Source organism: Ambystoma mexicanum, chromosome 1p (assembly GCF_040938575.1).
Source record: "Ambystoma mexicanum isolate Mex_15411 chromosome 1p, UKY_AmexF1_1, whole genome shotgun sequence".
Taxonomy (NCBI): Eukaryota; Metazoa; Chordata; class Amphibia; order Caudata; family Ambystomatidae; genus Ambystoma; species Ambystoma mexicanum.
Window position 1 is genome coordinate 748195870 of NC_090921.1, and position 27106 is coordinate 748222975.

General features: G+C 44.0%; 1 protein-coding gene across 3 annotated transcripts in view; it reads left to right on the forward strand.

Annotated features, from left to right (window-relative positions):
- Window positions 1–27106, forward strand: part of CGN (cingulin) — a 2193661-nt gene that overhangs the window by 360138 nt on the left and 1806417 nt on the right. For all 3 annotated transcript variants that reach the window (XM_069650469.1, XM_069650484.1, XM_069650476.1), the window contains exon 2: window positions 8943–10275. In XM_069650469.1, coding sequence (XP_069506570.1) covers window positions 8974–10275 — 1302 coding nt within the window. In that variant the 5' untranslated portion in view covers window positions 8943–8973. The remainder of the gene's footprint in view (window positions 1–8942; window positions 10276–27106) is intronic.

The following is a 27106-nucleotide window of genomic DNA, read 5'->3' on the forward strand; positions in this document are numbered from 1 at the left end:
TTAAATCCAGAAGGATCTCTCTGATGTCCATGGTTGGAGGCAGCTCTTCGTCTTGTTCCGCCTCCGACGCCTGAGAATTGGGTTGATTGCCTGATTTGGGGGTCTTCATTATGGTCCCTGGTTCAAAATTCAATTTCCTTTGGGACTTGTCTGATTTGCCCATTCTGAGAGTCCGTACCTGGCCAGGGTGCGCTCCAGGTGGGACATGGGGTGTGAGAGCGCTCTTTATTCGTGGGCTTGGGTACAATAAGTGATTTATTGACATAGATAGAGCGGGAAGGACCATGTTGTGATTTGGTCACCAGTGAGGATCTTGGGAGTGCACTAGGTGTCGGGATCTCTTGATGGTTGATTGAGCCTCTTGGGTGGTGCCAGGGGGTGGCTGCGGTTTGGTCACTGGAAAGGCTGCACAAGGGCTGGTGGGGCGTGTATGCCACAATATGAGGAATATTCATAAGCTCGGGTTCTCGTAAGAAATGATTCGGAAGGGTGAGGGTGGCTTGCTTGCGTTTGTTAGTTCTGGGTGGTTGTGCCAGTAGGATAGTGGACGCTCACGTTACGACCGTGGAAGTGGCGGAATATATTGTAGTAGGGTTGAAAGGGAACGCAGTTTAGGTCGGTCCGTGCCACTGAACGGGTACCAGTTCTGTTGCTCACTGATCTGGGCCAGTGGCGTTACCAGAAGAGGGTACTTGCAGAGTGGTTCTGTAGGTGTTCTCAGCTGTGCGTTTATGGTGCGGGCATAACCAGTGATACTCAGTGACTTACAGATCACTTTGTCTGATGGCGTGTTTAGCTTGGAGGTGCGCTCTACCCAGACAGGAATCACAGGGGCGTGTCCTTGGCAAGCCACTTCTCTCACCGCATCTGTGAGCTGAGTGAATGTGGGTCTGTTTTAGAGTATTTCGTAGGTTGTGTCCCTGGTATTGCTGCGCAATTGCTCCTTCCCCTGTACCAGTTTGGATGCTCGTCTGCTTCTGGGCAGTCGGTGGGACCAGTGGGGTCCTGGTAACCTCTTTTGAGGGCACCTGAGTGGACCAGGGCCGGTCTAGGCGGTGCTTGTAATGCTGTGGAAGGGATCCGTGGGGTGGCTGAGGCGTCAGGTGGTGAGGTATGCCGCTGATCAGGTCGGACTCGTATCGGGGTAGTTGGGATCAGTTCTGCGGGGCAGGGACGCTTGTGTCTCCAGTATTAGATCTACGGAGTACATCCTGTGCGCAGTTCAGGGAGATGGCTGATGCTGGTATGTGGAGGAGTAGCCCTAGTAGCTGAGTCTCGTGGGGGTGAACTTCCTCTTGCCTTGGTGAGAGCCGAGCACGGGGGGGGGAATGGCGGCCTATGAGTCGCTGAGCGTAAAGGGGCTGTTGTTTGTAGCGCTGTTTGGCGGTTCGTAGCTCGGGCAGGCTGTGCCGTGGAGGGGGGGTCCCCGCGGGTTGCAGACAAGTTGGCATGGGTAGCCTGGGGGGTGCAGGGGAGGGCCAGCCCCGGCGTTGGTTTTGTTAGGGTAGGAGGAGGGGGGCTGGGGCCGGGGGGGTCGCTGGCCCTCTGGCCCTCTCACCTGTTGCTGCGGATGTTGGAATCCTGCGCTGTCACCTCTCGCCCTCCGCCGGGGCTGGGTCGCTGTTGTTCGGTGGCGGCCTGAGGTGGATCTCCCGCGTTGCGGGTCGGGTGTCTAGGCGACACGGTTGCTGTACTCCGTTTCGGTGGGAGGGACTGGGAGCTTGTCTGCTGGCTCCTTCAGGTTCCGCCAAGGCTCGCTACTGATTAGGGAGGCGCGCCCTGGTGCAGCTTCTGGAGTGAAGGGGGCAGTCCCGGGTTCCGTTGCTGCGTGGTGGGGTGCGTAGCTGTTGGTTGTTGCGGGGGGCGTTGCTTCCACCGGCAATGCCAATTTGAGTGTCCCCCGGTGGAGTCTCGGACCGAATGGCATGTAGAAATCTCCGTCTGGTCTGTCCTCTTTGCGGGATGTAGTCAGAGGCGGTGCAGGCTCTACGCCATGTTGAGGCCTTCTTCCTGCCCAACTCAGCCGTCACCAATATGAGTCTGGGGGGTTTCTGGGGTCTCGCCGTTGACTTCAGTTTGTTGACAGGGATCCGGTAGGCGGGTCCTTCGGTTTGTGTTCAAAATACACCTTGCAGAGCAGTATTACAGGATATTATTGTAGGAGCTCCGCCGGAGCTCACAAGGGAGCTGCCCTCTAGCACACTCTCTGGACCAGGACACTTGGTATTAGCCTGGTATGTGGTGCTCCATAGGAATGCTTTTTCTTTAATCTCAACGAATTCAAATTGAGCCAGTACCCGACCTGTCTCACACCCCTTTTTACAAATACCCCGGGTCACAATGGACCATGAACCAGGCCGGTTGGTGAAAATACAATATTTATTTATTTAAAAATTCACAAAAATCACACACATTTTAATATGGGTCAGCAAGCACCAATGGGGTGATGATTACAATAGAAATTAAAGCAATGCATTTGGTTAACCTTGTAGTAGAACATATCCAAAGCACAATTGAATAGGAGCACCTTTTGAATTAGGATGGATAGCACCCAAGTTAAGGTTTCCCCCTGCAATGTTCCCTCAACCCACAAATAATCGAATTCCGAGTGGATAGAAAGAAGCAGCAGGTAGTCGGGGATAAGAGGCAGCAAGCAGAATCAAAATCCTTTGCAAAGGCCTAAAATGACACTCAGATTTTGACAAATAATTAATTATATGTGTGTTTAAATGATATATGTTTTATTACAGTAAAAGGGATGTTATATCACTATCAACCATAAGGCAAGGTATCACAAAAGCATACAGTTTGCAGTACAGCTGAGTGGGTAAATATATCCCACAGGTGGTATATAAGTGCCAAACCAGGTGCAAGCTAGTAAGGTACAAAAGAATACCAGACCTATTAAGAATTCATAAAGTTAGGTGTTTGTGCCCACTATTCTGAGCATTTTCTTTCTAGTAAGTTTGGTTATGAAATACTAAGGTTTAGACTAAACCTTTTATTTTGTTATGGAAAAAAGACAGTTGTTAAAATGCAGTGTGTCGGTTTTGTCAAAAAGAAGAAAACCTGAGTGATATTATTCTTTAGTGCCCAGGTCTGTTGGCAGTGCACTATGTAATAAATGTTTTGGAAAATACATTTTAGAGCTAGGTATTTCCTCGTGGAATATCTTATGGTGTCATCTGCAGGATTTAACATTGCGGATGTTATGTAAAGCATTATATCAGAACGAACTTAATTGCATCGTGAACTGTATTCCCCAATATAGCACCTGTTTTGTGATGAGTGGCTTGATGAATTAATTAGCTAGCGCGTTAGAGGGATCATTTTACTTTAATGATGATTTTAATCTAATGATGATTTTATTGTTTCTTACACCATTTTAATCTGTTTAACTAGTTTGATTGTTCATTTTCTTTTATGTAGTGTTGTGTATGGGATATATTTTATTGTGTTTGGGATATATTTTATTGTTTGTGCAAGGTTTTAATGTGTAAACCAAATGCACAATAAATAAATAAAACAAATAAAAAAAATGTGTCCCAGTAAGTCAGTACCATACTGGAAAAATTGACAATCATAAAATCATTTGGTAATGGAGACATTATTATCACAGTAGTTTGTGCCAGACGAATTTAATGCACCACATTGTCCCTGTGCTAATGAAATTGAAACGGAATTTACTGCATGAGTGCATGTTCTGCAAATCAGACTCGGCATAGTAAATGCCTAAATGTATATAGCATAGCATAGTAGAGTGACATTTGCCTACAGTGAGTCATAAATGTGCATTAATAATGTGGGGTTGCCCAAGCGAAACACAAGTATAATTTATGTATCAAAGTGAAAGCTCTGCTCCTCTCACAGCAGGCAGAGCATAGAAGTACACGCTTTCCTAAGGTATGCTTGTAGTCTTGCTACTATTGTTACGCCTGTTTGACTAGCGGTAGTGGAAGCTTTCCATGTACTGCACGAGTATCAGTGTGCAACCTTTTCCGAGGGACTTTGTGCTGCTGCTGTTCTATCTTTTTTGTATGAGCCATTCCATTACTAAACATGTAAGAGGCATGTAGCCCCTGTTTCCTGCACTAGCCCAAGCAAGGGAGCCCACGTCCCTCACCTCAGACCAGGGACAGTCACCACGGTAGCCACCCACAAAGCCAGCCGGTATCAAGGGGTGCTGCACCTCAAATTAAAATTATTGATATGAGATGGGCTACACCCTGAGTTCTTAGATCACTAATGGACACACACACACCAGAGTGAATTTGATGGGGATCCCAACAGAAACTCCTCTGTTTTATAAAACCTCTTTTATCCTTTACCCCTTTAACTGCTGAGGCTTTCCCCTCCCAGTGCTTACCCCTTTTTTGGAGATTTCGGTATGTCGCTATTCAATCCCTTGTAACGTTTCTGTTACATGAGATCTCTTGGCCAAATTTGGCTCCTTTTCTTCCCACGTGTTGGCGGTCATACTGCCACCAAGGAATCCTAGTTGCTGTATGGGGGTGAGAGAAAATAGAAAAAAGGAGAGGAAACCTTGTGTTTTTTCAGAAAATGCCAATAAAATGATGTATAAAGAAGCCTGTGCTTTTTTTCCTTGTAAGAGCTAGGAACAAATGGTTTGCTGCTCTGAGTTCGCCATTTTCCAGGCATTCTGGAACAGGTTGAGTGGAAACAAAAAAACATATTTTTATACATTTACCATCAGTTTCGTGATGTAGTCTTTTTTCCCAATAGGACATGCGTGGACGGAGCGGAAGAGGAGGCTAGGAAAGCTGAATGGGAAGACAGAAAGAGGTACATTCTGAAAAGTAGACAAAATTCCAAGTTTAGGAAGGGGTCATTTGCGCAAGTCAGGCAACAACTATGTAGGTAAAATTCCCATAGTTCGGGAAAATATGAAAAATGACAGAAAAAAAGGTATGTGCTGGAAATGTTTGGACCTGTGAGGTAATGGCTTCTGTGAATATTGAGAAAAGCAATGCACCGCTACATTGCCCTGACTCTTCTAGTTGCGAAATCACATATTTTTCATAATGTTTAAAAAAAACAAGCAATACCACAAGCCAACAATGGTACTGTCATGGCCACAGGCCCCAGGACACAAAAGCCACACCATCTAGTTAGTGATGGGGGCAATGACTCTCTTGTGTCCCTTTGGGACTCATAAACACAGGGGCCCTGGCTGGACTCTGTCCTGGCGCCAGACTCATATAGAGATGTGAAAATCAACAAGGATGGGTATCCCCAACTCTGTGGACTAAGGGAGCAATATATTGGAAACACGAAAAAGTAGGTCACACAGGTAAGTACTTCACTTTTAGTCGATCACGGTTAATTTCAGTGGTGGAAGGGCACAAAAAGCTCAGTCAAAAAAATATATTATAAACATATTTTAATATTTATCACAATTAGTATAATAACATAACATATTCACACCATAACATCATAAAAAATACATTGCAGTATATATTCATGTTAACAAGAGTTGTCAAAAAAAACCAAAAGATGATAAACGAAATGGCCTAACATTTACTAACAGCTGTACAAAAAATCATCTGTAGTTAATAAGTTGTCTTTGAGTTGGCTTTTTTTTAAAGCCTAAAGTACTGAGACGAGGAAGAGGAGCAAGGAGATAATGTGGATGGAAGGAAACCTCAAACCAAACGTGGGGACTAGTAGTTATGAGTATCAGCTGCATGCAACATTTAAACCTGGGGAATGCCTTCCATTGACAGGTGGAGGGAGGTGCAGAGCAGGCAGAGCGGGAAGCAGAACTGGAAGCAGACGCCAGCCCACAGTAACGGACCGTATTAAGAGACAGGTTCTTACAAGCAACCGCTTGCAAGCCTGTCTCACCAGAGAAGCGGTTGACCGGAATAAGCACAGCAGGTGGTGTGAACAGACCACAACACCACCGCTGATGGCAGCGAGGCTGCTGAGGATGCAGTCTCCTCGGAAAACAGCTGTTCTGCTGGCTGGAGAATGCAAAGCCAAAAAGAGAACAGGGCGAGGGTCTGCGGAGCAGGGCAAGCCTTCTCGAAGCGAAAGCATCTCTGCAACAGTGAATCACGGGTCAGAAGCACCAGCACACACCAGCGAGTCTGCCCATAGTAGTTGGGAACCATGGGGCACACCGACAGATGTATGGACAGGAAAAACCCTTTGTTGAATGCCGACCAAGTACAAGTCTCCATATATGAAAGGTCAATTTGGGGAAAGTTGGAACAAGCATTGCCACAAGCAAATAACTAATGGTGAAGAAGTTAACAGGCAGACCTTGTACAAGTCTTCTTATGAGATGCCACTATGGGGAACGTTGGAAAAAGTAGTATCTAAAGTCAAGGCGGTATAAACAATGAATGAGTATAACTGTGTTATACTAAAAGAGAACATTGTGGCAAGTCCTGGTGAGAGAAACCCGTCCGACAGTGAGCCTTTGGGAGAAAAATAGCTGCCAGGGGAATATACCAGAGGATCTGCAAAACCCAGAGGGGGATTCCTGGCAGGGGACCATGCCAGTTAATTCATATAAAGAGGAAAAGACAATTGCGAAAAGGTTCCCGGCAGGAGAGTTTACCAAGAGATCTGTATAATAGGAAGCTATTGTGGAAAAGTGACCCTATGGGCATCCTTTAAAGGCTGTTGTGGAAAAGAGACATTTTTGATATTCTTCCAAAAACATTGTTGCCATCCGGAAGAAAAGTGTGTGAAAGAGACATTTCCGCCACTCTTAAGGAATTATTGGTTGAAAAGAACACTTTACTATTCTACCTGGAACAATCCAAGGGAAGGGAACCACCTCTTGCATTTAAGGATTGTTTGTTGAATTTTCACGTTTTGATTTTTACACATTTCGTTTTTTGCTAAATCAAAACGGAGATATTTACCTTACACCCGTGATTGTTTTAGTGTGAGTGTCAGATATGTTTTGCACACAAGGGCCATTTGCATAATTTTGACTACAAAACAGTCTTATCTTTCGTTTTCTAGGCAGGGAAACACTCTTTAGTATAGGGACAGAAAGTCCTTTATCCAACCCTTTTTCTTTGATAATTTTTTCTGTTACCCACAATGCCTTGCTGATGTGGCTCGAAATTGGAAGTGACCTTCCAGCGATAGCTGTTAGGTGGCATGTGTGACTTGGCTCAAATGGACTATTCTACTTTCACATTTCAGATGAAAGGGCATTTTTCAAGCCTTTTTAAACCCACCATAACTTTCTTTGTGATTTTGAATATATGTAACACAAAAATGTTTTTTTTTCCTTCCATGCTCTGGGGTTGGCGCTGCCTCAAAGCGGCTCTCTAGGCCATTTCCTTCGTACCATGCAGACCAGAAATAGGGAGCAGGTGTAGGCTCTGAAACCCAGAAACTGCTGCCCTAGGAGAGTAGCACACCCAATCACGTTTGGGCCTGTATTTATACATCCCATTTGCCCAATTGTATATGCAAGGTTGGGGAACTGCAAATGTTAAAGGGAAATCACCTTTCCATGATTTTGCTGGAAATTGTGTCTGTTTTCCATCTCAATGGAGGGTCTCCTACAATTCTGGCAAATCCGGTATCCGCTCCCCTGCTCCCTGGCCTGACTACTCACATAAACTGCTCATGTGTGTTGGGTATAGGTCAGAAGAGTGCTTCCCCCGCACATATGCATTTCATCCATAACATCCAGGAACGAGGAACGCTGTGGTAGGCCATCTGTCACTCATGGCAGGATGGATAGTGGCCAAGCTAATCTATTGAAGCCAGCGAGACACCACACCATACACCCCATCGTGCCAGTCACCCCTGTCCATTGCCATCAGATCGCATGCAGCACTGTCAGGTGTTAAAAATATGGATTTTTAGTTATAACTCATATTTCTTGTGCAGACCTAGGCTGCTGCACTCCAGCATCACTGCGCTAGCCATGCGTGGCCTTCGTCACTGGGCCCAAGTCAGTACCTTGTATAGGATCGCAATAACTACCATGCAAGTATCAAAGCTAGCATGACACTGCCTGAGACTTCCTCTACAGACTATGGTCTGGATTCCTTGTTAGGGACGCATTACGCAGACTTCCAGGCAAGAGGGGGTAGGGCGGGAAATTTGGCAGAAAGGATGCACAAGCAACCAGGGGTTGAAACAGTGGGGAGCAGATCACCCAGTCTCATGTAAGGTGGGAAGTGGAGGGTGTGTGGAGCTAGCTCTTGGGGAGGAGTCATTCCTTCATGTTATCAAACTAAGTTAATTGTGGTCTGGTGAATTAATCATTTAGTAGTAGAAAGGTATTATGTAGAAGGAACAGCTAAGTGGCATGCAACACAGCTTTACTTTCTCAGATGTTGAAGCAGTTTGTTTTTGCATTGGATTTGGAGTTTGTGTTTAAAAAGCATTGCTTGCAGAATGTGACTGTTAAATCTCAAGAGGAAGAAATTCACAGATTGCATAGAGGTGGTGGGAAGGCGAACATTTTCAGTTTTTGGGGCATTCCAGCACAGGAATGTCAAACCACCCTTTATTCAGATGTGGACAATACGACTTTCATTAAGGGGAGTGAATGAAATTTGGACAATTGGATATGTATAAGAAATGGACATGTGAGCAAAGAGCATGAATAGCAGTCGGGGATAAAACAGATTGAGTGCAAAACCATTTACATGTAAGCTTCATATTGTGTTGTAATAACAGGATTTCAGATGCCAAGGATTTCTTTCCTTGGCAACTGAAGTCCTTTTAAAACAACACAGTAAAGAACTCACTTTTGCTAGAAAGTGTCCTTATCCTGCAGACCTCCTAATGCAATATTGGAGTGGGAATGATAATAGATGACAGTTCTTTTTAATGCAATTTAAGATCCTTCTGTTCTATAGCAGCAAAAGCCTGTTCTAATTCTAAAATGTCATGCTGTTAACACTTCATCAAAACTTTTTTTTATAATTATTTTTCAGGATTTTCTTGGTGTATCCCAGCATATAGTGAATGGACCGAAGCATTAATGGGGAGATGGCTGACAAGCAGAACCCTTTGGACTACGGGGTACAAATCCGGTTCATTGATGACCTAAAGGAGGAGTCGAAGCCCCAGAAGACTAGGAGCAGAACTCCTAAAGCAAACTCCTATGGCGTTGCTGTACGAGTCCAAGGAATTGATGGACAGCCATTTGTGGTGCTCAACAGTGGGGAGAAGAGAGAGTCCTCCTATGGGGTTCAAATTAGAACGGAAAATCCCTACAGAGAGACTGCCTCAAATAATCCTCCTGTATCCAATCTTAACCTTGAGTCCTATGACAGAGTTCCAAAAGCTAGCAAGACAACTGGGTCCATCAGTTCAGATTCTGATCTCCCTGAGAATCCTTATGCTGTGAGTAGGGGCCCACAACTCTATTCCCAGACTGGCTCCCAGTACAGTAGCACCTCCGATGAGGAACAGGGCTCAAAATATTACAAAAATACACAAAGGTTGACAAGCTTTCCGTCCAGCACAGGGAACAGATCAACATCCTGGAATCCAATATCTTCGCCAACAGAGTTCCAGTCCCGATCATCCAAGGATACCTCTGTGGAGGAGTTAAGGCGCTCCCGTTCACAGGACTCTGTGCTTTCTCCAGAAGTTGGTGATCCATACGGAGAAAGCCATTATAGCGAACGTTCTGCCACAGTCAATGCCTTTCAATCTATGCCTGCTGCACGAAGTGTGGGGGGCAGTGAATCCATGGATCAAACTAAAAATAAAAGGACAGACAGCAGAGAGGAAAGGAACACCATCTCTGGTCTAAGGCCAATGGTGAAGCAGCAGTCTGTTTCTTCTGAAATTCCTAAACCCCCAAAGCCCAAGGCTTATTCATCACTTTCTTCACAAGTAGGACTCGGGAACTCTGAAAGTATTGACATTGATACAAAACCTCTGTCTTCAGTGGATTCCTTGATCAACAAGTTTGATGTGAAAGGTCAACCGAGAGGCCGACCAACTGGACGGAGAAGTCGGATCACACTTGATGATAGGAAGAGGTCGCAGAGCTTGGATCGCTTGGATCATATTCCTCAGCGCGATATGTCAGACTTCAGGGAGTTACAACGGAGGGATGATTTCAGAGTACAGAATGGAAGCCAATCTCGCACATCCACAGCATACAACACAAACAGTCTGAATAGACCCCAGCGGAGAGGGTCAAAGGAGGTAGAAGTTAATAAATCAGTGCTTACAAGGGAATGGCTGAACCAGAGTGTGGATGAGCCAGTTCTAGAGCGACAGCAGCAAAATAAAGTACAAGCAGAATTGCAGGTAAAGTTTATCTTTTGTTTACTTTCAAGTTAACAGTCCTTGTGCCTCTGTTGGGAGAACATGGGTGCTCTCATTCAACTTAGAACCATAAGAATGTTGTGCTGTGTTTTAAATAATTGCTAGTCAGAACATGTACGATAGACATGTACTAGAATCCCATGCTCCACCTCAGTGCCATTATTAATGACCAAAATAAACTGTACTATTTTGTGCATTGTGACAAAATCCTGAACACCAGGGATTGGCGAAACGGAGCACACTAACTAGATGCTGTACCACTCTGGGTCACGTGATTCTTGAAGTAGCCATACTACCTGAATTTGAAATCCATGTTAATGTGTGGTGTTCTTTGGCCAGAAAGGGGACAAAAGGACATGCTGACAAAACTGTTTCTCTCGGCCACCATGGTAATACGCTACTATGCATCCTACTTCCATCTATTGGTGGTTATTGTAGCAAAAAATGTTTTATGCCAGATTGTCCATTTTTGTTTGTATGGGTGGCACAGTATTTTCCGAGAGGTCTCTATTTATTTACTTTCTCTGTGCATGTGAGGGTTTCAGCATTTACGTTGATCATCCTGTTCATTGAAGGTCTTAAGATGTGGCTTAGGTTTTCATAGAAGTTAACCATTAATTAACTGAGCTACCTCAGGTGGACTCTTTCTAAACTTTTATTATGCTCTAAGAGGGTGAATTGTCGCGTTACTTGTTGCTGGCAAATTATTACCGCTGAACGCAATGTTACCTGCTCAGGCTCACTTCTGGACTCTTTAGTGGACTCTGTAGGAATGTCTTCAGAGACTTTAGATGCCCATCATTTGCAGACAGAGGTTGCATTCTCTCCAGCATTGGCTCCTCACTCTGTTAGCCTGGTGCAGGCGTCCAGTGGGAAGTTGCGGGGGGAAATTGTAGTAGCTGTGCATTGACAAAACTGGAATGAGCTTCAGTGGTTTAACACCAACTTGTAATGTTACTGATAGTTCTGTGCCCTTTCTGCCAGACTGATCTGCTATCCTAGCCCCCACCACCTCCCCTAGAGCGCACTGGCTCCCATAAAACAGTGCCTTTTCCACGCTGAAGCGTATTGGATACTTCATGTAGCGATGCATTTTTTTTAATGTTGTGTTTAAAAAGTGCTCTCCCTTCTGTCCATGAGATTTCTTTTAGCCTGCTTTGAGTGATGTAGGGGCTGCCCTTTGCAATTTTCGGACATAAATCTTAACAGCCTATCCATAGTGCTTTGGTCCCAGGCATCATCATTCCATGTGTTGAAGCCACATTAGGTGCCCCTTATTTTGGAGTGTACATGGGTTATGGGGACCAGGGACTCCACCTGCATTTTGATGTGCAAGCAGACGGTGGTATATAGGGATTCTCCAGTGCCGCTCTGCTGCTTCCCGCCCTGCTTGTGTTCTGTTCTCCCAGCTGTATGTTGCACTGCACCCTTAAACTTTGAAGAAATGGGGAAAAAAGAAAAACAATACATTAATTTAAGGTTATGATATTTATCCATTGTTTTAGATTTCCAATTAACATTTGATAATAATTTCCTCTAATTAGGTTATATACATTCAGCAAGACTATTTTTATTTGAGAGGAATATAGTTCTCAAAATTGAGCACAATAATCGACTGTTTACTAAATGGCATCCCCAAACATTACGGTATTCAGTTTGGTGTGCAGTCTGCTAGAATACACATTTGTATTGCATTAGAGTGCAACACACGAGAATCCTAAACGCATATAAAGTTTTAAATGTGCTTTGTCTTTTTAGATAAAAAATCTGAGACCTTCAAATAATGAATGCTAGAAATGGGTATCTTGCCACCTTTGCCTTGTGTGCCTTTTACGAATGCAGCTTAAGCACTTTAGGATTGTTTGAAACGTTCGGATCAAATGCAGAAAATGATCTAAAAATAGAACCCCATTTTGTATTCAATTAAATGCTGTTAAATGTTTGGCTCAGAAGCATAGTCTGGTATAATATACTGACAAACGACCCGTTCAGTGTAAGCGGAAGATATGATGGGTGACTTTTCTTGCATATGTTTTTTTTTTTCAATCTGGCTAAAATGGCTGTACAGAAGATATGGATTGAAAACAAAGTGTGAGGGCAGCATTTATCCAGTTCTTGTCATGTACCCAATGCCAAAATTGGAATTAGTCATATTCACTATTGTAATCAAATTATACTCGACAAATCGACAAAAACATTCAAATGTAGATGTAGGAAATCACTATACATCAAACCTGCGTGACTCTAAAATCTAATGTTTATAATAAACTTGATTGATAAACCCATCGGACAATGAGATGTGTGCATACTTATATGCTAGTGACATTTAACTGCATTTTCACTTTAAGCCTGAAACAACGTTATTTTAATCCAAATGGATTTAATGAAGCCCTTAATTTGTTCAAAAGCATTTTCTTATTAAACAAGCATGTGTTGTTGTTTTTCAACCCATGTCTGAGTACCACAATTTTAGCCATGAGGAAAGAATGTCTGTCCTTGCAAGGTACTCCATTGATCAATAACTAAGCCTCAATTACCCTGTAGGCTGCTAAACAGTTTTGAACTGTGTCCCTTCTGAAATCTGGGTTAGTTTTGTTAAGTTACCATTGTACCAAGTTTCTTAATTCACTTATTCAAGTGACAAGTGATATTTTCAATAAACTAGCCTTCTCTCTTTTTAATTTAATGTCTCCCTACTGCCATTGTAGACCTATTGAAAGAATACATGTATAAGCAGTACAAATCACTAATTTAATTCTTACCTTTTACTTGCACAGAATGGGTAATTTAGCAATATGTTATACTGGAATCTGCTTCTGAGCAAAAGATTTAATGGTAGTTACTTGAATATAACATTTATCCAAAACTGGATTTTTTGTTTCATCCCAACTTTTTGAATTGTTGGTAACATGTTGAAAGTGGTACGATCTTTTTATTTCTAGACTCACTTTAAAGGTGCCAGATTTGTCTTTAACGGGCTCATTTAAGACTTGTGTTTATGACTGATATGATGCAGGATTTTTTCTGCATCTTAAATAATGCAACTTGTATTCTGTTGTACTGCACAGCAAATATTTACGATCAGGGAATTTTGCAATTTGTGTGGCATTCAAGAAAAGATGACACTGAGAACATAATTCAATTAAATAATTGCTGCAATAGGTTCTTGAGAACTACATTAAAGTCTGAATGCATATAGCCTAATTAAACGTAGGAAAAGGGCTATCTGATGCAAACTGTAATTAGAAAGAAGTGGATGACTATCGCACAAACGTGCTAATTTCATTTGTTTTTATTTTCTCTTTTTCCTATTTCTTCCTCCTTTTATTGTATTCTTTTTCACAGTATTTGAATGTATTGGTTTGGGTTTCTGTCTACCCTTGTTTGCTTAGTTATGTTTTGGTTTGCTCAAAATGTAAATGGCAATTAACACTTTACTCTTGAGAGGGCAAATTAGTGCGAACATTTTTTGCCTTTGTACTTTTATTATATATTGTAAATTCAATTTTCTTAAATTCCAAAACGATGCAAGTTAAACTGTATGATCTAGCTAACAATTACACTTATAAAATGAACACAAAATACTCAGATTCTCGCCATATAGCCACTTTTTGATAAATCCGAGGCTATAACAAGAAAAATCATTAAGCTTTACAAAGACCTAAATTCTTGTCACTGGTGCGGTTGAAATCTTGAGTCTTTGTTTTCAGTAAGACTATTGGAGAATGGACTCGGGCTGGACTCCACTCAGATTAAATGGAATCAAACTAATCCTACAACAAATATTAAGCAGACCACCCTCTCCATGTCTCCATAGGGTACCAATTTACCTTGCTGAAGAGTGGCTTCTAACGCTTTCTTTCTCACTACGTGTACATCCCTTGTCTACTACTTCTTCCAGACTAACTGGCTATGTTATTGCTGAGAGTTTTAAAACTGATAGCTTTTTTTTCCTAAGCACATGCCTAAACACACATGGATTTGGAGAAGTCTAATGTATAGTACCTTGCGCAACGGTAAACCTTTTATGTTGCAAGCTACTGGCCAGCTATAAACCATCACTCGCCACTTGAATTGTACACATGCATGTGTGAGGTTAAACTGGAAGGTTTTTATGTGATGTGAAGTTGATTTTAAAGTGTTTTTCTTATTATGTTTTAACTATGTTTTAATCTGTTCTCCTTTTTTATTGTGATAAATAATAACACATACACACACAGCTCACAATGTTGTACTTCGCAAGAGTCAATTATCACTAGCCAATAGTGCACAGTTTGCTCCCTAGCCTAGCATCTTCAGTGTTCTTTTAGCCACTAATAAATAGATGCGCTGTGACTGCTTCGCTTCACCAAAAGAGCTTTTTGGTTGAAGCTATGGAAAGTGCCAAGGACAAGATAAAGTAATATCATCCGTGCTTTTGCCTAGGGAATCTAGCGGTATACCAAATATGGCTTTTGAGATGAGAGCAACTTTAGATTGAAATAGGCATGCACCAAATATGTAATATTAATTGGTCTAAAATGAACGTTGAATCAAGTAAATTTTAAGGTGCTTACCCCGATTCTGTGTTTCTACCATTCATGGCATTCTTGATCTTGTCCTCCTCTGCGCAAAGTCTAAGGTCAGTTACAAAAAAGAAGGGTAATCCGTAGATACACAAGGCAATCTCTAGGTAAAGAGGCGAAAAACCAACAAAGCACACAAAAAGTTAAATAACCAATCCTGTTCAGGGAAGGCAGTAGGTCATAAGAATATGCCCAATCAGAACATTTATGGAAAGTTTAGGGCAATCATCAACCATATAAGAGCCCAGGGTTTTGCAGTAGACTGTACAGGTTTGGTTAATACCTGGAGAGAGAGTAATAAGCAACAGAGCCCCTGGAAAAGAGTTGGATACTTGGTGAGACCAGATTGAGAAAGGTGTCTGAGGTCTAGATCCCTGGCCCTTGGAGAGACCAAACCATGAGAAATCTTAAGAGCTCTCGCAGCTGGCCCAGGAGACCGAGCCATGGCTGGAGGGTTACAACAAGCATGTGAAAACAAATGTAAGCAAGGTGAAGAAATACTTGCAGATGGTAGTGTGTTGGAGCTATTTTCTCCTGGCCCAATTGGGTGACCCTTGGCTAGAGAGTAGGAAGATCTATGCCTGACACATACCCCAAAGCAAGGGATGAGGGGATTATTTGCTGGTAAATAGAAAAGTATTGTGTTTTGCTCTAGAACCCTGGGACTGAATACTAGAGTATAGAAACTGGGTAACAACAGTATTCCTATAGTTGGGCCCTGGACACTTTGAGTTAACGTGACCTAACACTTGTATGATGCTACTTGTACCAAACGTTTCATCTTCTGTTCCGGTGCTCTCTTTCACTCTCTCAGTATGTTCTGTCTCTCTTCATCCAAGTCTTGTCTGTTTCTAGGTGGGTGAGAATTACATTTTCAGATGTGCATTGCTAAAGCCACCCAAGCTGTTGCTGACAGCTGCACAGCCAGAGGGTTTGAGGGGGGATGGGGGTGTTTGTAAAAGTAGCAGCTATTAAGAATAAAGATGAATTTATTTAATTGTACTGGCTTTGTAAACTGCCACGTGTTAAAATAGTACAAAGTTAATTTCTAAATTTGTATTCCAGTATTTATTTTAGAAATGCTACATTTGTCTCACTGAGCAAAGCACATTGTCACAGATGCGTAGAGAACACGACAACTCCCAGAAATGGTTCAAGGGATTTTATTTAAAAAAAAAAAAATGAATGTCCATCTCCCACACCTGTCTAAAAATTTCCGTACCCAGTCTGACCCAGGCTTCCTTACTCCCCAGGTTAGTCTCTATTGCTTATTGCCACCTACTGTCCGAGGTCTAGCTTTTCTAAAAGCGAGCGCCTAAAGGCAATCTCCTCATCGGTCTAGTCTGCCTCAGGGAAATCCTAACCTAGTCCTGATTTATCTTGTAGTTGGTTCTATAGGGGTTGTAGGGATGTTCCTTTCAGACACTCTAGTCATCTTCCTCTTAAACACAGATGTTCCTCTCCCTTGCTGTCGCTCGTCCCTCTTCCCGCTGCTCTCCTCCTTGCCCTTCATTGTCCGTCTCACTCTCAATCTTACCTCTACCCTCTGTTTCTCTTTCCTCAATTCTGCCCCTCTCCCTCAACTCCCATTCCTACTCTCCCTTCGCCATTCCACTACTATTCTTTTGTCTCCGCTCCCCTTACTACTAAATCACCCTCCTTTCACTCTCATTGCTTCCACTCACTCTACAGTTCATCTAATACTCACCCACCTTTTGATTCACTCACAACGCAGTGCCACTTGTCTCTTATCAAACCAATACCTACTTTTTTCTTTAAATTGTTTCCACACTCCAGTCCACTGTCCTTCCTTCTGTTCTGTTGGCCCACAACCTTCTCCTTTGTCTTCAACCGTACAACCCACTCCTTCCCGTTTCGTGTCAACCTTCTTATCCCTTTCCCATTAGGTCTCTTTCTCTGACCAATCTTGTCCTAGTTTCCCTGGACCCGGCATCGGGTGATTAGCAAAGGAACTGCTAGCAATCATGCAGGCACTTAGGAAAGGGACTGGAACTAAGGTTTCCTCCTCTTGGTAGGAATGTCTCTGGATCACACCCTTATAGGCCTCCCACTCCAGTCTGAGAGTGTCGCTATTCTCTACTGACATGGCCAGATTACCGTATCCAAAGAAGTTATTTTACCAGTGTGACTCAGCCTGAGTATTTTGGGAACAGAAGAATGCTCACTGATCTTTAATTTTCCGAATATGTGTGATTCAAGCATACAGCCTGCTTATCACAAATGTAAATAAGGCACACTGTTATGTCATAACCACTCTTGAAGGCTGCACTGAAAAAAGCCCTCTTTTGTGCACCTACAATGGCCGGGATTATGACCATTTCACTGGGAGGTTCACCTCCCACACTCCCCCACCTGCCCCCATCTTTTTTTTAATTGGGATGGGGGGGTTTCACCCCCCCGAACCACCCTTCAGCCCCCCTCACCTCCCTTCCCCACCATGAACATTGAGCCCAGGCTCCACCTAAGACCCTCCAAAGCCCCCCCCCCCCGCGAACCTTTGACACATACACGCTTTGGTTTTCCTAACACTCATGGCTTCCCTCTTTCGGCCCTGATGGCACTGTCAGCCCCTACATGCGCTTTTGTGCAGCGAGGGGCGTGGCTGGGCGGACTGGTGGGCTTGTAGGCTCTGTTATTAAATCTTTTTAGCCTGTGATAAATAGATAGTGGGCAAAAGGCCTAATACTAAAGCACACTGGGCTTGGTGCTAATTAGATTTTTCACAACTGTGAAGGCATCTTGAAGCAAGACACAGACAACAGTTTCAAATAAAAGTATTTTATTAACTTAAATGTCCGGATGGTTGAAGGCTTAACTTGCCCTATGCTAAGGTGGGATTTCCCTACCTAAAGAAACTAAGGAAAGTCTGAGTCATTAGGTTCACCTTAAGTCTGTCTGTGTCGAAAATCTATAGTTGCCCTCACAACTAAAGCTAAACAAGGTGTAGAGATGTTAGCAATACAAGAAATAGTGTTCCAAATGGGGTTCTCAGCTACTTCCAGCTACTGGCTTACTTTCCTGCTCTCCTTCCCCAAATTCAAGAGCATTCCAAAAAGGGTCTCGAGGTTCCCTTCCTCAAGACTTCAGCTTGCCAACTTATACTTAGTCTCATTTTCCAATATTAAAAAACTAATTCCAGGTTAACTTTACCCTCCTTCTGCTTTCTTGATATTTCATACACATTGCTTTCTTCTGCTTCACTTCAGCAACCGTTCATCCACTTGTTTTTGTTATTAGTATAGTACTTTGACTTTCACAAAAGGCACAGTTGTCGAACCACACGGTCCACCCATTATAGGTCACGCAACCAGGAACACCCTAGGCCTTCTAGCCCTCGCAGGTTCTTCTGTATCTGTGCCTGTGTACTGAGTCACACTCACTTGGCTTTTCCTTGACAGCCTCTTGGCTTTGCCACAATGTGGTTTCTCATGCAGTTCACTTAGTGGTGATCTCATTCCTTCACCACATTTGCTTTCATACTTTTCAGCAATCTTCCATACTTGCTTTTCACTTCGTTTCATACAATTCATTCTGTGCTTTTATATGCTGTCTGTGTCTTTCACACAAACGTATCGATTTATAGCTTTGTCAAAATCTTTCTTTTTAGTTCGGTATTCCATGTTTGGAATCTTTCTTTCTGTTTCTCAAAGTTCATCTTGTTCATCATAACCCGTTCCTTTGGGTTCACTATATCGTAAACATACTCTCATTTATTCAGCATTTACATTGACATTCCGACTGTCCCCAGGATCGCCCCGGTTCTAGTGCTCTCTCCTTTTCACTCACCGGTTCCTTGCATCTCCTCTGTGCAGCTGCTTCTTCTCGGTCTGCAGACTGTTTCCTCGGATTGCGAGTCCCGCTTGCACTTCACCTTCTCTATGTGGGTTGCCGGCAGCTCTGCCCGCCCTGCGGATGCTGCTGTTGACTCACAGCTTGCAAATCTCTTCTGTGCCCGCAGCTCCTGCCGCTGACACTCGACCAATGATACTCGCACTTCTTTGGTGTCTCGTGGCCCGCACTGGCCTCTGCTCCACAGCTTCTTGGGGGTACTTGCCGGAGTCCTCCTGTAGGACCCAACTCGGCCACCTTCTTCTCTGCAGGATTCTCCCCACTGGGCCACAATGCTCGCCCCGGCTTATCTCCTGCTAGTCTCTCTTGCTAACGTGTCGGCTCCACCTTTTATGCACCTGCAACCATTTGACAGGTTGCAGGTGCAAGTCCCTGGTCTCAATTTCCGGACTACAGTTAGTGGAGTTCTCTGTACCTGACCTTTACAACAGTCTGCAGGCCTCTTCCTCGTGCCAGTACTATAATGGTCTGAATAAGGGAAAATGATGGAAGGTGGTTTGCAACAGCCTGAAAAGGAAGGGGGAGGGTGAAGTTGGTTCTCACAAGGAAAAGGGGATACCATGTCTCATCTATGGACCTCCTCTACTTCACCCTCTGTTATCCCATTCAAAATGAGAAGGGTGGCAATATCCCATTAATGCGTCTGGGATTGAGGGTTCATCATGAAATGGAAATGGGGGATACTGTGTCTCACCCAAGGACGTCCCTGTGCCATTCCCCAAATCTCCGCTACCCATGTAATCCTCCGTCGCATCTCCACCCCCAGGGTGTGGATCCAAGAGCGATGGGCCTTCCGTGTCCACCTGAGCAGAGGATGATGGGGAGAAAAGTGAGGATGCCCTTGGGTTCCTCACACAACACTCACCCTAACCTTAAGATTGTTGTAACACTGAAGCATATATACTGATTTGAACAGCCTCTAGTTTTGGATGCGAGGATAGAATAGCTATGGCAGTAACCACTCGTTTGAGACCGCTACCGCCCAAGGGTCATCCAGAGAAGTTTCCTTTTCCTGTGCAGAATTTTAGCTGCGTCTCAGAATAAGGATTGCTCTACACATGCTCCATTCACAAGGCACAGATTTCCTAAGAAAATGTTATATATACAATCTGTGACAAATCCTTGGATGTTATTCCCATCTCCCATGGGGGAGAACCCTTCTCATGTGGCCAGAGCGGTGCAGCCACAGTCCAATAATCCCCTTGGGGGTGGTGCCCAGTGGGAGGATAACACGGGGAGGGAACACTCTCATGGGATAGGGGATGACACCCTAGGAGAGGCGCTGTACATCCATACCACTATCCCAAATCCTTCACCCTCTTACCCTCTCCAAAGTGTTAACGTCCTTAGTACTTCTTTGTATGCAAATAAGGTAGAAGCATGTCCTCCTTTTTCTTCTGAGATGAAGAACGGTCATGACGGCCTGTAGAATAGTACTGCGACAAAGATGCGTGGAGTGCAGAAGAGCACTCTGTTAACCGTAGTGAGCAGTCCAGCCTATTCAATCTGGCTGAGCCTGAACAATTAATAAAAAGTGAAGGACTGTTAGCAGGGACGGGTCTTCCCTGTTGGAGCAGCGAGGAAGAGGAACACGTTCGCTGCACCTGTGAACACCGGAACGCCCGAGAAGAGGTTGAGAACCCCCTAGCCGGTTTGGAAGTACTGGCTGGGATGGCAGGCTGTCGGACAATGACAACAGGTGATCCTGGGGCATGGGAAGCGACACGACTCGTGAAAGGAAAGCTGGTGCTGCAGAGCTGCCGCATACAAAGCCGAGTTGCTCTAAGCTGCACAAGTCCATGGCTGAAGGAGGAAGCTGGGAGAAGGCGGACACCATCGAGGAACGAAGACACAGGTTCGCGTGAGGGCTAGAGGACTCCGGGAACCTGAGGAAGTGGAGGCGATCATAGGAGGGGGCAGTATACCCCAAGCCTAGAGTCTGGGACTCTAAAACTACATGAAAGAGGTGGAAGATGCAGAAGGGGGAAGAAATACACTGAGCCAAGGGTCTGGTACCCTAAGAAGAAGAAGAAGAAGAAGAGGTGGTGGTCCATGGAAAAGGCGACAGAATACCCTGAACCTGCGATCTGGGACCCTGCAAATAAGAAGTAGTGGTGGCAAGAATAGAAGGGGGAAGCATACCCCGAATCAAGGGTCTGGGACCCTGAAAGTAGTAGCAAAGCCTACCCTGAAGGAAGAGCAGTACTGGAGAAAATACATCAGTTACTCCTCTTCATAGTCACAGTACCTGGGAGAAAGGTGAACCAGATGGGCGGTGAAATATGTAGTACTTGGCAGGAGAGTACACCAAGTCTACATAGGAGAATTGGATTTGTTATGCAAGTCTGGGACTTGCACCCATTTAAGAACAGTTGTAAACTTCTCATCTTAATCACAGTACTGGGGAGAAGAGTGAACCCAGTCAGTTGGCTGTGGAAAAGGAAGAGCAACCTGGGGTAGGGGGACGACCCCTGGGTTTGTGAACATTGTGATAAAGCTGAAATAAGGAAGATATTCTTTTATCATCTTAAGGAAGTGGAACCAAGGGAAAGTAGGCACTTCCTTTTGGAACTTGTGAAATACTGTGAGAGGTCAAGAGAAGGGGAACATTCTCTTGACGCCTGTGGAACTTTTGTTTTTGCACTATTTGGAACTTTGAGTTTTGCACCTTATATGTAGTTATTAGTGTGAGTGCGAGAGTTAAGGTTCTGACATGATGGTGGACTGACCTTTATTTTGATATCCTGACAGACTCCTTTGAGATGTATGTTGAGGCAGGGCAATCCCTCTTAGCGTTGGGGCTAGCAAGGTCTTTCCAACCCCATTTTTCCAATAAGTCTGTCGCAACAAAAATGGCACATCTGTGTCGATCTCTCACTACTGCACCCTAACAAATCTCATACAAATCCCATATATTCTATACATTTATTATTTGTAGTTTTCCCCTAGGATTTAAGGGCCTTATTCACGCCCATCCTGACCAAGTAAATAAAGACGTTGAACCTGACTATGGCCTCTTTTGGGTTTAATTGATAAAAGCCTGGCTCTTCGCTCAGCAAAACAAAAGCTAATAAATCGTCGGATCTTTTCATTTACACCGTTTCAGCTACTCTAATGCCTAGATCGGTAGCACAAGGTAATTTGCCATCTGCCTAAATCCACTGTAAATCTTATTGTACTCTGCTACCTCTGCACCTGTTTAGCATGTTTACTTGATATGTAACACAAGTTAACTGCATTATGTTCTTATTTGCCTGTAACCACTGTCTCCTGCTCAAGATACCTCAGGGTTAGGCGCGCTATATCAATAAAATAAACCAAGCTAAACTTTGTCACATGAGGAAATGCCCCTTTTTGAATCCCTTTAATTTTGAGCCCTTAAAAGCAGACTTGACTACTTCGTGGAGGTTCAACACTGCTGCACTCTGGAGAACTTTGTTTCAAGGAGGGCACATATTAAGAAAACCTCTGCTCATATCTACGGAGACTCAAAAACGTGTTTTGTCTGGACATATCATTGATAACTATTCCTTTTGAAGCTCATTCTCCTCACACGTGAATTAGGCCTTAGTCTGGAGGGGACTCCAACATTATTTTGGGAATTCATAATTCAAGAGCATGCTCAGAGATCCTCCTGGGCTAGTCTACAGCTGTCTGGGCATTAATCCCACATCAGACTCTGCTTCTGGTAGAAATACTAAGGCCATGAGCATCCAAGAATATTGAAGACTATTTGGTATTGCTATGCCCTCCCCCAGGCTGCATACTTGGCCAAACTAAAGATATCAATCCCCGGGTGTTATTCTGACTGTGCTTTCAAGGGGTACTCTGTGGTCTTGGGGACACTCTCCCAAGTACAAGCGCTGGAGAACACAATCCAAAACCTTGTCCTTGGATCACCATTCAGAAGTCCTCTGAAATGATGTTTCTATTGCATGTCAAAGTGGTGAAGAAACGGGAAGGGGAACTTTGCAAAGAGTATTGAAGCTACCACAGCCCTATTCTCAAAGGGCCTGGGCCTAAAATGCCACCTTCCAGTGGCGTTGATTCGAGATGGCTTTGCTTGCCCTGCAGAGCATTAAAGGGGGAGCTAGACAGAGGACTTCCTAATGTTTTTACAGGAGTGCATCTCTAGGGTTGTTGGCCCCGTACAGGGAAATTCTACATTTGGGCCAGCACTCAGTCATGATTCCCTCTGAAGGCCACCGGATGACACTCCATCCCCTCACCAGCTGGCCAGGACTATTCAGTACAGTACTTGACATCAATATCTGGACATCATTTTCTTTTTTATTGATGAAAATGCTGATCTAGATGCACAATTATAGCAAGAACAATCCCTTTAAAAAATCATGACCTTCACTGGGAATTGAACTGCAGATATACAGTGCCACTGATAAAGATGGCAGCCTTTCAGGTGAATAGTTCACAGCAATATGGCACGAAACAATGCCTCTTTCGTTTCTGAATCACAGTCCTGCGTTTCTGTTTAAAGAAATAGTTTATGAATGGAAAGTGTGAAGACTGAAGCGCAGAGCTGCTTTTTCAACATAAAAATACAATACCACTTCAACTCAATAAAAAAACTAGTTAACAACATAGTCTGGGAATTAATAAATGCACATAGCAGGCACTTTGGATTAGGCTGTACTAACCAATGACTAAAATCGGCATTTCAAGAATGGAACCGCTTTCCACAACTTGTTTTTCCTTTCATTTCTGCTTCTCTTTTTGCCAGAGCATTGTGGGGGGAACAAAAAGCAAGTATGCTGTCAGCGATATGCATTCCATTGTATGACAGCACATTGTGTCTTGGACAGATATTACAAATATCGATGAACAGTACAGTACCTGCATGATCATGGATCAGTGTTTTGCTACCAGTGGTCTTTGATGCACATACACCAGGTAGATTTCACCCCAGATGACAAACATATCGAAGCCCCTTTTGGGACCCCCAGGGTTACCTGCCTCCTTATGTAGCTTGAGCCATGCCATTGCAGGTACCAGTATTGATATACACACTGGCCACTCGCTTATGGCAGGCATCTCTCCTAACTGTTTCTCAATCGCAGGTGTTTGTTCTTACCTTTTGGTCTCCAGGCTCATAAAGAGGGACTTTACTGGTTGGTTCTCCAAAACGATGATCGCAGGGTAATTAGCCTAGGACTAGGCCCTCCATGTGACCGAATGCTAAATTACCGCAAATCCGGTCAGGGTGCTCCAACCTGTCCCACTGTGATGACTTTGGTCTTTCCCCACAGTTAGATCTGTTTTTCCCCACCCTCGTACCGGAAGATACTGGGGTGGGGGAAAACGATCAGCCTACTCTTCTTCCATTATATGTCAGAGGAGTATGGTGGGTCAATTTTGTCAAAGGCTAAATGCTCCCACACCACAGAATGAGATAATAGCATGAGCTAGCTTTGTTTGGCATCTCCCTCTATGCTTCGGTGCTTGTCCCCAAGTGTTACTAAGATAAGGCTTCTGACCCTTCCTCCGCCTTTTAGGGGATAATGTCAGGGAGGGGAACTCAATCATAGGGATTATACATTCAAACATTTTGGTGGGCAGACATTCTGTGGGCGCTACAACAGTCCTCTTTAGCAGACTTCTTGATGGGCTTTCTCTCAAGTGCGGATTGAGGCTTCTATTGCAGACCTGATTCACACCAACCTATCATACCAAGCTTTGGCAACTGTAGCCGAGTTTGTAAGTTGCAATTTCAACAAATATGCTGTGACAAGGTCCGTAATCTGACCTTTGCCACATGGGGGTGGGCACCCGTTCAACCTGGGTGAGAAGTTTACCTGGGTGGACATCTGAACCATTCCTATCCCAGTGGAGGGAGGTGGCAGTTTGGAGGACCCCAGTTCCTGTCCCCCACCCAAGTGACTGTATCTCAACAGCATCGCTGTGGATCACCCTATGCCTCCTGAATACAACAATAACCAGTTTCTTTCTTTTAGACAATTCGTACAACCAAGGTCTATGCAGACCACCCGCAAGACAAGAGCCACACACAGCCTCTCAGGAGAAGTCTGTCGTCATCGGAGTGCTGCTGCCTGCAGGAAGTGAAATAACAGAGGCACCAAATGGCCGAAAGTCTGCACAGTTGCAAAGGACGCCGGGCACCGCTCAGCGTATGCTGCACTGTACCGGCTGCAATGGAGGGTCCTCAAACCAGCCATCATGAAATTGCCGTGGTATGGCTTCCTAACAAACACTATCTAATACTTACCACAGACTTGGTTGCAACGTGGCCCCCGAACATGAACCATGACACTCTTCAGTTCGGACCGCCATTGTTTCAGTATTACTGCCCCACGCAGAAGAAAGTGGCTGATATATGATCCGTTATTTATAACGCGCTTAATACCCAGAGGTTTCTAAGCGCGGACCCGGGGATCAAACCCGTGTTGCTCCGTGTCATCTTGTATCCAAGGGGACACATTGTCCCTGAGCTATCCTCCCGAGACGGGGCTTAGCCCCCTTATCTATGTATTATGACCATGTAAAACCTCTCGGGTGGGGAAATTAGGTTGAGGTTGACCAGTGGAAGAAGTCCAATGCGACAAGTAGGGGGAAGGGTAAGAAGTGGATAGCAAACAGGAAATTGTGGGTTATTTGGGTGAGATAGGAGGAGGAGGAGGAGGAGGTGGCAGACCATGAGACCAGAAGGAGAAAGGGTGGTGGACTGGAGTGTGGAGGGAATTTGGAGAAAAGTTGAGTTATTGGTTGGTGAGTGCAAGTGGTACAGTTGTAAGTATGCATTTACGGTGGGTGAGTGAGAATATTGATGTGTAATGAATTATCAAACTTTATTTCGATCCGACAGATCCTAAGTCACATATAACATTAATCAAAAACGTAAACAACTATTAGTGACATGTTGCGAAAGGATGAGCGGATCAATTAAAACACCAATAAATAGATTAATATAATGATTCTAGAACTGTCAGCTCCAGGGATGGCAGCATAACTGCTGTGCTCTTGTGCCTTATGCTGAGTCCCTGATATATTACTATAATTAGTATTAATTTGTCTGTGCCAAACACGCCAGAGGTGACTCAGCCCGCGAAGAGACAAAAAGGAGTAGAGCGAGAAGACAAAGGAGAAAGCAGAGAGGATAAACGACTGGAGTTGCTGACCAAAGTGACATTGGATGTTGCAGCAATAAAGGCAGCTTTGAGAGTGGATTCAACAGAGGCTCATCTGAATACTGTGAATGAAAAGACTCTTAAGATTGATGGATCAAGTAAGGGAACTAAAATTGATAAATGAGAAGATCACTTTGAAGCTATCTGAGCAAGAGAATATTTCTCGGAGGAGCAACCTTCAAATTGCTGGGTTGCCTGAAAATGCAGAGAGAGGTAATGCAATTGACATTCTGCAAATTCTTTACCAAAGATCTTGAACCTAGACTCCAAAATTGTCTTGGAAATGGAGACCGCACATCAGTCTCTGGACCTAAACCATCCCGAGGGTGGAGAAACCAAGACATTACGTTTTTAAGATTTCCGGTGAAGGAACTTATTTTGAAAAAGGCTGGTGGGCTGAAAGATCGTGCATTGGGGAGGCAAGAAGATAATGATATTTGTGGATCTAAGTAGAAATATACTGGAGAGGAGGCGTGCCTTTGACAGAGCCAAGATGAAAGGCTGGGAGAAACATTTAAAATATTATATGATTTACTCTGTCATTTTCAGAGTTTTGATTGATGGCTATCTACATTCCTTCACTGACAATAAATCTGCAGAAGCTTTTTTCTGACCTGGATTCTGACCCCATGGAGGGCATGTCTTCTGATGTGGAATTTACAAATATATCAAAGAAAAAAAAAAGGAAGGTCTGAACAGCTTTAAATGGGAGATTAATGGATGTACGAATTGGAACTAGACTTTACCCTACTTCTGCTGTGGTTTACTTCCCTTTATTTTTTGTATTTAATTTATTGTAATTATAAATCAGTTTTTGCCTTAAATTTTACTTTTAAGATGGTCGACGTGGAAATGCTGTTTTTTTTAACCACTTAGAATGTTTTGACATCTGTTGGTCATAAACGACAACTTGCAAGAATACTGTGGCTTTGAACTAAGGAAAGCACCTTCATACATCTTTCCTGATGCTGCTTGATGGTGAAAGCATGTAATGTGCCGTGGTGACATGCGTCTGTGCGAGGAGGCTCTGCGAGTAGAGGACTGAACAGAGAGCAGCGGAGAAGGGAGACGTGCACCCGTATGAGGCTTCGTCAGCGATGCGAGATGGTGAAAGGGAGAGAATGATGAAGGGCAGCACATTACGGCATGTGATTGCTGTAGGAAGTTACTTTACCGATGTATGCCGGACGTGATTCTGTGCTCCACGGTAGTGACTTT